The following is a 12,258-nucleotide window of genomic DNA, read 5'->3' on the forward strand; positions in this document are numbered from 1 at the left end:
GCAAAGGTGTGTGACGGGGCTGTCCTTTCCGGTCAGGACCAGGACGGGGGCATCTGATCCCACGACACCCCTCGCTTCCCTCTTTCCTAGCCCCAGATCTAGCCTAGGAGGGGGCGCCCCCTAGGGCTGCGCACAGAAGGAAAGGACTGGTCGGTTTTCAAAGTGAGTGTACTTGGGCGGCGCGAAGGGCGCCCTCCGCAGGGCGCGCGGGGAAGCGCACCGGGGCTGCGGAGGCTGAGCTGCATGCTGGCTGCGGCGAGTGGCGGGAAGGGGGGGGAGGAGAGGTGGGCGAGAAGCAAAAAAGGACAGTGGGGGGGGGGGCGTGGGGTTTAAGGGCTGGGGGTGGGCGGGGAGGGAGGGCGAATGAGGACCAACGCGAGACTGGAGATCGAACTCAAAGGGCACAGACGTAGCGACTCCATGACGAAGCCCGCCTGGGGAGGGGAGTCTCGGGGCGCCGAGTTGGGGAGGGGGTGTGAGGGGGGGCTCCTGAAGCTGGCAGGTGGGTGGGGAGGGGTGGGAGGGGGATCACAAACACGGTAGGAAAGTCTCGTCACTGCGAAGGGGTCGCGGCATCCATCTCTCCTGGGGAACTACGGAGAGAGAAGGTCTGAGAACGTCACCTCCCCAACCTCGCTTCTTTCCCCCGGCCAGGGAGTCACGGGGGGGGGGGGTGTCACGGGGAAGGTGTGGGGGGGCTGGTCACCCAGAAACCCGCTCCCCCCCCCCGCCCCGATCCCAAGTCACTGAGCTGAAATGAGCCCCGCGGCCAGTTGGTGAGTCACCGCGGCGTGAGCGGGGCGCAGCCGGGCCCGGGTGAGCGCGCGTCGGGCTCGGTCCCGGTGTGGACGGGGCGGGGAACGCGCAGGTGCGGGGGGGGGCGAGGGGAGGCGTGGGGATCCCGCCTCTTCTCCCACCCAGTGCTCACTCATTAACAACCCCCTCCACCCCCGCCGCCCAGTGTATTAGTTACCTTGGGAAATGTTCAGTTCTTCGGTCCGAGGTGGCGGCGCAGAGGGAGGTGGAGAAACAGGTGAGCTCTCCGAGGGCGCCGCCCCCCCACCGCCCTGCCCGGAGCCCGCTCCCTCCCTCCCTCCCTCCCTCTCTCCCTCCCTCCACTCCCGGCCCAAACCCAGGCTTCCTCCGGACCCCGCGCCCGCCTTACCTGGCCTAGTCTCCGCTGGGGCCGCCGCCCGTGCCTCCCCGGGCGCCCCCAGCTCCGCCTGGGCCCCCCGGGCCTGGTCCCTTCCGGCCACACTCTCCGCTCTTTATCTTCTTCCGCGCCATGTGGCCCCGGAAACTCGCCTGGATTTTGGCTGCAGCCGCGTTGGCACCGGGGTCGTCCAGGGGGATGTCTAGAATGTCGTCATCCGGCTTGGAGCAGGCGCTCTCCTGCGGATGGGGAAGGAGGGTTTTGGGTAGGGGACCCCAAAGAGGTGGTAGTAAGGTAAGGACTGGAGTTGTGCGGGATGAGAGGAGGCCAACGGTGGTGGAAGGCACAGTGGGTGAGAGATGTAGTGTGTGTGTGTGTGTGTGTGTGTGGTCAATCAAGAAAGAATTTGCCAACAGCCAAGTTAGGGGAGGACAGCAGAGTTGAGTGGAGTGGGGTTACAGCCAGCAGGCACCCCTGGATGGGCCACCAGCGAAGAAGGGACCCTACCATGGTGAAGGCGCACACCACTCATCGGGACTGCGGTTCCTGAGTAGAACTTCTGCTTCTGAGCTCACACCTGTCACTATGGAGACAGGAGACCACTGCCCAGCGCCCTTCTCCGTCCCCAGGATCCAGGCCCTGAGACTGGCTTCCCATTGACTCCACTCTCCATTTCCCACTCTTCAAGTTGCATTCAAACAAACCCAGAAGAGAGGCGGTAGTGGGGGAAACAGAGAAAAGGGTCACTTCAGAAAGACAAGGAAAAGATGAGCAGGGGCAAGGAGGCTTTTAGGGTCTCATGCTCTTGCTTAGATCTTAAAAAATTATTTTTATTTTATTGTCACTCTGAGGCTTGAACTCAGCTTCTGGGGGCCATCCCTGAGCTTTTCTGCTCGACTAAGGCTGTCCACTTTGAGCCACAACTCCACTTCCGGTTTGCTGGTGGTTAATTGGAGATAATAAGAATCTCACTTCCTGACCAGGATGCTTTTGAACTGTGATCCTCCGATCTTAGCCCCTGAATAGCTAGGATTACAGGCATGAACCACCAGCACCTGGCTTATTTATTTATTTATTTTTTGCTCAAGGCTGGCACCATTTGAATCACAGCACCATGTATGTCCCCAGCCTTTTTGCTGGTAAATTGGAAATGAGAGTCTTACAGACTTTTCTGCCTTGGCTACTCAGGTTCATCAGTAGCTTGGATTACAGACAAGGGCCATTGACCCAGGGCTTTTCTTTATCTGTTCACAGAAAGGAAGTAGGGCAACAGTTACCATTAATCATTTAACCATGTTCCAGGTAATAATAGTGTTTTGCAGGTGTTTAGTCCATAACCTTAAAGCTATGACTTATCTTCTAGTCCTTTTAATCTGAGTTTACAATGATAAAACCAATAATTAGAATAGCCTCATTCCAATAGTGATCTGTGGATAGAGGAGTCCAACCTTTGCTTATCAGAGTCCAGAGTCTATTTTTAGCTCCCACTCAACAGGATACACAAATGAAGCCTTGGCAGGGAACCAAGGCTCTGCCACTTGCAATAGTGGTGAGATCCTTTGCCAGATATCCATTCTTTTCCTATCTTAGCTCCTTCATCTGAAAAATGAGGATAACATCCACCTCAGTGTGTTATGGGATGAATATACACCATGGCGTGCATAAAGTGTCTGGCATCTAGCAGATCAATAAATAGTAGCCATATTGTGATGGTTTTATATCATAATACTAAATTGATCCAAAACAGTCATATAGTAACTGTTTTACACAGTTCAACCTAATAATGCAATCATGTGTCACATAATGGCATTTTGGTCACGGATTGTCTGATGGCATTCCTGTATGGTTATGTCATGACAGTGACATCATAGCCATGTTAGTTGGCTATGCATGTAAGCACATGATTTTTTTTTCTTTTTGTGCTGGTACTAGGGCTTAAACTCAGAGCCTTGTGCTCTTGCTTAGCTTTTCTTGATCAAGGTTGGTGCTCTTCTCCTTGAGAAGAGCTTCTGGCTTTTTGCTAGTTAATTGTTGATGGGAATCTCTTGAATTTTTCTCCCTGGGCTAGCTTCCAATCTTGATCCTCAGATCTCAGCCTCCTGCCTAGCTGGGATTACAGGCATGTGCTTCCGGTGCCCAGCTATAAGTATACTTTGAAGATCTCACAACTATGAAATTGCCTAACAATACATTTGTCAGGACATATCTCCATCATTAAAGGAATATATGACTGTAGTCAGACAATAATCAGACTCATTTCTTTGCTCCAAAGTAGCATAGTTTCCTCACTCTCTCTCCCTTCCTCCCTTCCTTCCTCTTTTTCTTTTCTGCCTTCCTCTCCTTCTCCCCTTCTCTTTTGTGCTATGTATGAACCCAGGTCTTGCACATGCTAGACAAGCACTCTACCACTGTAGTTCTACAGCAGTGGTTTTTTGAGACCTGATCCTACTACATAGCCCAGACTAACCTAAAGCTCACTTTGTAGCCTTGGCTGGCCTTAAACTCAAGGTCCTCCAATCTCTGCCTCTGAGTGCTGGAATTAGAGGTATGTAGATCTATGTCTGGCTCCCAAGTAGAGTTCTTTACTGAGAATTAGATCTAGCTAAGAGTAGAAAGGATTAGAGAATTGATGCTATGGATTTTAAAGGATAGGCTTTGAAATAGAGAATCAGCCGCTGAGCCCTTTGTGGTTTAGCATTCAATACAGTACCAGTGTGGAATGGGATGGAGCTGATTACTATGAAATTAGAAGCCAGATCTCCTTTGGTCTGGCATTCTAGCGTCTATGAACTCGCCCTGTTTTCTTGCCTGACGATGGCCATTGTTTTCACCATCTTCTATTTCTCAGCCATGAGCTGTCCAAAGTCTCACAGTGATCACAACTCAGTTCTACTTCTGCCCTCTTCTGGCCATCAGCTCTCCAGTTCTCAAATGTAGCAGGGTAGGAGTGAGGTATCCTATTCCTGTTAGGTTTGCCCTAGGAGCACAGGTTGGTTCCAGATGCCTAAGCTCATGTGTACCAATGGCTTCCACTCAGCCAACAGACTTCACTTCCTGGGCTGTGGCATTTTTCAGTTTGTGCTTACAATGGTTGGGCAGGCCAGGAAGCTTCAGTACCAGCACACACACACACACACACACACAAACATACACACACACACACACACACACACACACACACACTGCCCACAATGGATTTTTTTTTCCTGTGCCGATACTAGGGCTTGAACTCAGGGCTTCTTGCTATTGTTCGGCTTACTTGCTCACCACTGGTACTTCACACTGTACCACACTTCCAGTCTGGCTTTTTGCTGATGAATTAGAGATGGAGTCTAGTGGACTTTTCTGCTCAGGCTAGCTTTGAACCTTGATATTCTAGGTCATAGCCTCCTAGATTATAGGACTGAGCCACCAGCACCCTGCTCAACAATTCATTTAAATATAGCTATAAAGCCTCTCTTCTACACCTTTATTTTACACACACACACACACACACACACACACACACAGAGAGAAGCTGGCATGGTCTGGAGAAGTAAGTCTAAAACGCTTTTTCTCTCCTGGCCCTAGAGCTCTCCCTAACATCTTATTCTTCACATAAACTCGGAAACAACTCCTCTGGGGTTCCAGCTTCTCAGAGTTCAAGTCTGTCTTGGGATGTTTCCAGGGAACAGTGAGCCCTCTTCTCAGAAGAGGGCAACAACTATTAAACAAAGCAATTCACCATCCACCTCGCCTCACCATCCACCTTGGTAGCTGTGGAGGCACGGGGCGGTGGTGGAGAGGAAGGGGACATCTTTCTCCATCCACGCGAAGAGCTGACCTGCTGTTGCCACCCACCCCAGCTGCAACTGGAATCCAAACATGGAACAGACAAAGCTATATCCCCACCCCACCCCACGATAGGCTGCTTCTCCCGGGTGAGTTCTCAGGACAAGGCTGGCCTGGTGGCCTGCTCACAGGCAGAACTGGAGGGAGAGTTAAAGGGAACTGGGAAGGGGCTCACTGCTCCTCCTGCCTTCCAAAGCCAATCCTGATGGTGAGTGTTAAGAGATCTCTGTGTGAACTGGAGGCATCTAGGAGAAGCAGGAGGGGAGGCGGAGGCAAGGGCACTGGTGAGCAAAGCTGGACAGGAGGCTTCTAGTCAGATGAGCACTTCACTTTGCTTTTCAAAGACTCACTTGCGCCACAATTGGAGCTTGGCTGAGAGGAATCCAGTCTCCTTCAGCTCCCAAACTGTAATAGCTTTAAGAATCATCCCTGGGAAACTGGGGGAAAGTGAAGGAAGGGGTGACGTTGTCCATAAAGAAATGTAATCGGGCTGGGAAGGTGGCTCAGTGGTAGAGCACTTGTCTTGCATGCCTGAGGCCCTGGGTTCGATTCCTCAGCACCACATAAGCAAAAAGAAAAAAGCCAGAAGTGGCGCTGTGGCTCAAGTGGTAGAGCGCTAGCCTTGAGCTGAAGAGCTGAGGGACAGCGCCCAGGCCCAGAGTTCAGGCCCCGGCCCAGAGTTCAGGCCCTACGACCGGACCCAAAAAAAAAAAAAGAAAAAAGAAATGAAATCATTACCTGACTTATGAAATGGTAACTCCTTGATACAATGGTAATAACAATAACATTCATTAATTAATAATAACAAAACAAGTTAATAATCACAACAAAAAAGAATTCTCCCTGCCTGCTGGGCCCTGTGCTAAGAAATGTGCACATTTTGCCTAATTGAATCCCTATTGTAGAAGTCAAGAAACAGCCTCAGAGATGTTTTGTAGCTGTCTCATGGATGCACAGCTGACATGCAGGTGATCTTCCTTAGCTATGCCATTAATCATACCCACAGAGCAGGCAATTTTTCTTTGTGGTCAGTGGGACCAAGTCAACTAGACTAAGCAAATGAAGTAGAATTTTTTTTTAAAAAAGCTTCATCTTAAATGAACACACAAATGGCATCTATGTGTCTATGTAAATCAGCAACTGGAACATTTCGGAGCAATCTCTCTCTAAAAAAACCAACTTGCTTAAAAAAAATCTGTTTTCTTCTTACATGCTTCTAAAATTCCCTTTGCAAAGGGAAATAAAGGACTAAGGCAGGACTACATTCTTCCCAACCACCAGGTGAGGCTGGTATGGAGAAGAATCCCAGAATGAAAGAGGCATGCTGTTCTTGCCACATGTCCCAGATCTGTCCTCATGCTAAGCGGAGCCTAGTCCTCTACAGAATGGTGCAGCGCTGGCCCTCCCCAGCCCTTCTCCATTTTCCTTTTTCTGGCCCCTGGTATAGTCTGAGAATGGTGCTCTCCTTTGGCCCTGCAAACCTAGGACATGAAAAACTAAGTCTCTGGTTCTAGGTCCCTTAGTGGTGGAGCCACAGGATCCTGGATCACTGAGATATTATGGCTTTTGTTTGGTGGTTGGTCTAGTTTTTGTGCCAATACTGGGGCTTGAACTTAGGGTCTGGATGCTGTCTTTTAGCTTTTTCATTCAAGGCTGGTGCTCTACTACTTGAGCTCTAGCTCTACCTCTGCCTTCTTTGTGGCTGATTGAAGATAAGAGTCTCCAGGGCTTTCCTGCCTTGGCTGGCATTGAACCATGATCCTCAGATTTCAGCCTTCTAAGTAGCTCTGACTATAGGAATGAGCCATCAACTCATGGCTTATTGCCTGTTTGCCTCCTCTGTACTTTTTGGGTGAGCAGCCTCCTTTTTGAGATGTCTACCGGTGCCACTGTTATCAACCCACATCACCTGTTATCTATCTATCTATCTATCTATCTATCTATCTATCTATCTATCTACCTATCTATCTATCTATCTTTCTATCTCTCTAGTACCAACGGATTCCTAGTTACTCACACATACCCCACATTCTACCCTCATTACTGCAAACACCAGAGGAGACAAGTTCTATTCCTTTACTGATTTCTTGGGTTCCTTGCTCATTCCCTTCTTCTCACCGACCACACCTGCTTCCCCTTCCTCAGCCTACCTTATCTTAGTCCTTCCTGCTCAGCAACCTCTCCATCCCTCAGAATGAGCCATCCACCCATTTGTTTTCTTTATTTGATAAACTATATTGAGTGAAAGGGATGCTTTTTCAATAGGGTCTGGAAATTCCCATTTGTTCTTTAACAATCAACACTTATTTCCTGGGTTGGGGGTTTAGCTCAGTGGTAGAGGGTGTATTTGGCAGGGTAAAGCCTGGGGTTCTCTTCCCAGCATTAAAAACTAATTATATACAAAATAAATGCAGAATCCTGGAGAATAACAAGCGATCTTCAGCAAAGCAACTGCATTGACTGGCATGTTTCTTTTTTATACCTTCTGTAGTCTTTATGTTTACTATTATGAGCATATTACTTTTACAATGATGAAGAACGGTATATTTAGAGCTATACATACAGCTTTTTGAACCAGACAAGGCTGTGCTTTGAATCCTACCTCCGCACCTGGGAGTTCTGCCTCCTTGGGAAAACCACTGCATGTCAGTTTGCTTGTCTGTGAAATGATATGAACCTTACAGTTGTTGTGATGATTCAATACTAAGTGCTAGGTTCACAGCCAACATTTGCAGATTGGCAGTTATTGCTGATGCCGACATGGTTAAAATGGCAGCACCTCTGACTCGCCCCTCCATTCTGTTTCTGGACATCAGGAAGTCTCATGTCTTCCAGAATAGTACTCTCCTCTTTTTTTTTTTTCTTCTGGTTGTGAGGCTTGAACTCTGGGCCTGGGCGCTGTCCCCCAGCTCTTCAGCTCAAGGCTAACACTCTATGATTGGAGCCACAGCGGCACTTCTGGCTTTTATCTGCTTATGTGGTGCTGAGGAATCGAACCCAGGGCCTTGTGCACACAAGGTAAGCATTCTACCGCTGAGCCACCTTCCCAGCATTTAAACTTTTTTTTTGGGGGGGGTAATATCAGACGGTGATTGTTGTGGGTATGGAGACATCAGTCAGTACCCTCTTGTATCTTTTTTTTTTTTTTTTTGGTGTTTTAGGGCTTGAACTCAGGGCTTGGACACTGTCCTTTAGCTTTTTCCACTCAAGGTTTGGTGCTCTACCACTTGAGTCACAGCTCCACTTTTGGCCTTTTGGTGGTTAATTGGAGATAAGAGTCTCACAGACTTTCCTGCCTAGGTTGGCTCAGAACTACAATCCTCCGATCTCAACCTTCTGAATAGCTAGGATTATAGGCGTGAGCTACCACCACCTAGTGACCTCTTGTATCTTTCGGTGAGTGACTTAACATGAGTCTTTCTTCATATGTAGAGGTTAAAAATGAACACATTTTGTGTATGAACACATTTTGATCATGCTCGCGCGAGTGCGTGCGTGTGTGTGATCACTGTCATTCCTCTAAGTGAGCCAGAGGCCAGGTTCTTGGCCAAGCACTCTCATTTCGAATCCTCTCCCCCCTCTCCACCACCCCCTCCCCCAGCCATCTACTTCGTTAGGAGTTAGACCCTTGCAGTATTCAGCTTTCCGTGTGGGCGCTGACAAATCGCACACACTTCCTTCTCTCGCCAGCAGGGCTTCTCTATAGGTCACTTCACCCAGCCCTCCAATAAGAGCCCGAAGGCGTGGAGGGCAGAACCAACTCCTCCCCAAGCTGTCCCACATCCCCCCGCTCCCCCCAATAAACCCAACATAAATCCTTGATCTCCGCCAACGTTGCCCATGAGCTTAGATTAGACGATCCATCATCCCAGGGCCATCCTGTCCGCCCACCGACGGCGGGCGGCCGCAGTGCAAGAGGCAATGGTGGTGGGGAACAAAATCCAAGGTCTGGTCCCCCAGGCCACGTACTGGCTGCGTCTCCCTGCGTGGGGGGAAGTTCCTCCGGTGGTCTAACCTGCAGCTTCCCGGCAGCCAAGCCCTGCCCAGCCACCGGTCCAACCTCGCTTGCCTGGCCGGATGGGCGCTCGCACGCCCCCGCCAGCCGGGGAGCGTTTTCAAGTCAGGCGGGCGCCTTTCCACCAGCCTCACCCACGTCCCAAGCTCTCCCTTCCTGCCCTGCGTGAGGTCTTCCGCACCCACTTCCACTCCCCCACCCACCCAGGACTTCGCTGAGTGCCGGTCCCCGAGTCTGTCTGTCTGCCTGCCTCTCCTCCTTTGGGGGTGATGGCGATCGAAAAGCAGGGTCTGACGCATCCCTATAAACCCTCGAACTTCCAATCCTCCTGCTTGGGCTTCCCGAGTGCTGGTATTACAGGCGTGCGTCACCCCTCCCGGCTAAGCAACTTGATTCTCTCCACATCCCCCCTCCATCTTCTCCTACGGTGTTGGGGATGCAACCCAGGGGCTCACGCACCCTAGGGCCGGGGCTCTCCATCGAGTGAGCTCTACCTCCGGCATCCCCATCCCCAGGCTTGCTAACTTACGGTGCAGCAGTCCATGCTGGTGTAGCGGGTCCTGGGCTGGGGTGGAGCCTGGCGCAGGGCGGGGGTGGGTCTGTGCGATGCTGGGTGGCCGCCCAGGGGCTGTCGGGCGCCCACCGACCCGCGCAGAACCAGCGCGGAACCAGCCGCTCTTCCCTCGCGTCCTGTCTCCCGCGCTCCGCTCTCCTCCAGAATGTAACCTGAGCCCCGCGGCCGGGCAGCCAATCAGGAGACAGCTTCCGCAGGGTGGGTGGGGAGAGCTGGCTGGAGGACCACGCCCTCCCTCTCCTGCTCCCTCCGCCTCCCCCCCCCCCCCCCCCCCCCCGCCCCAACCCCTCCGCCTACCAGCTTCCATCCATTCCTCCTACACACCCCGTCCTCCCAAATTCAATCCTCTTGTTTGCGAAGAGGCAGGCTGCCAGGCAGATGCATACCAGAGTAGGCAGAAGGAGCCCCCCACTGCCCCGCATCCAGGGCACAAACATACTCACATCTGGGTACAGTAGATAGAAAGCCAGACATCCTCAGCCCCCCCCCCCCATACTTCCACAACCTAGCTAGAGTCCAAGTATGGCTCCTTCTAACTTCCCTCCCTCAGTCTGCAATGAAAATCTCTGGAAGACGTGTGGCAAAGAAGAAATTCCCCCCCCCCCCCCCCCAGTCACTCCAGCTAAGGATGCAGAAGGCTGTTGGTAGGCATCCTGGCATCCTGGTGATGGCTACATGATCCACACAAATGCTCCCAAGCCCCACAAATCCACCTAAGAGAATCCTCAGGTGAAGCCGTGCCTTTCTTCTAACATACAGAGACTGCAGACACAACCTGTAAAAATAGCTACAAAGACCTGTACACACGCTCTGTGTTAGCCACAAGTAAAGGCAGACATTGTATGTTTGGGGAGTAGGCACACACACACACACACACACACCTATCTGCAGTCACCCTTCTTATAGTTATCTGTTACCTGTTTATACGTAGTCTGTTATCTATGTATCTTCTGTGTGTATGTATGAATCAATCAATCAATCTATCTATCTATCTTTCACCAAAATGAAATCATCTACACATCATCAACATCCCCCTTGTATGTTTTTATATATGGATCCAAACTTAGAAGAAACATCTTTCCTGCCTTCTCATTCCTTACAATCAGACGATCTCACTTTTTGATCCACTGCCTCAGAATAAGAGAATAATAATGCACACTCACCCTTGCTTCTTGGGGGGGGGGGGAGGGGAGAAGAGGAGAGTAGTGTGGAAATGATCATTAGTAACCAGGCCTTTGGGTTCCTGATGGGGAAGGTTGTGTGGGCTTTGGGAGAGGTTGGGGCAGGTGATATGCAAAGAGCTTCTGGGAACGATAGCTTGTTGCTATGTAATCATTGACCTCTCCAGCTTGCCAAGGTACCAGTGCTGGCAGTGTGGTATGTTATGTGGTAGGTGAAGCACCTTTGAGAAAAATACAGTGTGCTTCTCAGCTAAGTCCCAGACAAGGGAGAGCTGCTGCTTAGAGCCTGGGGATGGGGGGAGGGTGCTGTGTGCTTTGAGAGGAACAGAGGACCCAAAACAGTGCTAGGATAGACCAACAGCCATGGAGCCAGTCACAGAATGGCTACAGCCTGCCTCTTTTTCAATGAGTGTTTGTGCCACAGGGAGGTGAGTGGGAGGGAAACGCCACTGTCCACTCAGAATGGGGACAGAGTTAGTCAACTTGGGCCCCCAAGCTGAACTGGAAGCTGGCTGAGATTCCAGAGCTTGGGGTGTAGGGGTGTCTCTCCTAGCATGGTTGGGACCCACCCACCTCTGTAACTGAAAATCTGTTCCCCAATCTGTCTCTGGCACATCTTCCATCCCCCCCACAGCCCTCTACCAAATGGCAAGATGTCCTGGGAGCTCAGGCCCTTGCCTAAATGATGGGCACATCTGGAGCCTTATTGAGCCGTTTTCCCCTGGGCTCCAACTCCAGAATCCAGAATGGTAGGGAAGAAGAAGTTGAGGGGCAGAAAGGGTATCTGGTCTGGACTCTACGTTTTTCTCTTCCGAAATTAGAGCCGAGGAATTCAGGGATTTGGTGAATTTGCAGTAAAGTCTCCCAAGTTGCTAGGCAACGTCCCTCTGCAGGCTGTACTGCCTCTGGGCCTTTCTTCCTGCTGGTCAGAACTGAAAGAGGGGGGGAGTGTATATCTTTACACCATCTCCCCCAAACCCCCACCAGCAGCAGAGCCCTTCCCTCTTCCCGCAAGCTACCTTATTGTGGAGTGAGGATTCTCTGAATACTGGGGGGCCCATGAGAGGCCACATATAGCAACTGTCAGCTCCATCCTCAAAACAACCATTTCCGCAACAAGCCACTTGAGTCACCCACGCAGAACTGGCCGCAGTGCTTGTCCTGGGGGATGGGGAGACTCAGAGGTGAGGACCAAGGCAGAGGCTAGAATACAACAAACTCAGATACACGGAGGCAAATGACACCTACACATAGATCTGGAGGCACAGGCGCACACTGTCTGCAACACACCTGAGCAGGCTGTCTGACTGACATCCAACAACTCACATTGGATGCCCTCATTGTCTCCAACCTAGAGTCCCATGGTAAGCCTGGTGAGAAAGTCCGTTCTGGATGAGGTGATTGGATCTTGTCAGCAAGGGGAGATGGTGGGCTTTTGAGCCCGTGACTCTCAAATAGAAGACCTAAGTAAAGACACAGGCATCATATGGGATCCCCATTCTAT

At 51.0% G+C, this 12,258-nt stretch overlaps 1 protein-coding gene across 2 annotated transcripts; it reads right to left on the reverse strand.

The window, feature by feature from the left end:
* Positions 1-316: 316 nt before the first annotated feature.
* Positions 317-9,701, reverse strand: Nrgn (neurogranin). Of its 2 annotated transcripts, XM_042674904.1 has the most exons (4): positions 9,529-9,701; positions 1,166-1,392; positions 974-991; positions 317-593 (listed from the first exon to the last, which is right to left on the reverse strand). In XM_042674904.1, exons 1-2 carry the CDS (start codon positions 9,541-9,543, stop codon positions 1,171-1,173), a joined length of 237 nt encoding a protein of 78 aa, XP_042530838.1. In that variant the 5' UTR covers positions 9,544-9,701; the 3' UTR covers positions 317-593; positions 974-991; positions 1,166-1,170. The 2 variants fall into 2 exon arrangements, with proteins under 2 accessions (XP_042530838.1, XP_042530839.1); XM_042674905.1 differs by lacking the exon at positions 974-991.
* Between the last annotated feature and the right edge of the window lie 2,557 nt (positions 9,702-12,258).

Source organism: Dipodomys spectabilis, unplaced genomic scaffold, assembly GCF_019054845.1.
Source record: "Dipodomys spectabilis isolate Male_0828 unplaced genomic scaffold, ASM1905484v1 ptg000023l, whole genome shotgun sequence".
Classification (NCBI taxonomy): Eukaryota; Metazoa; Chordata; class Mammalia; order Rodentia; family Heteromyidae; genus Dipodomys; species Dipodomys spectabilis.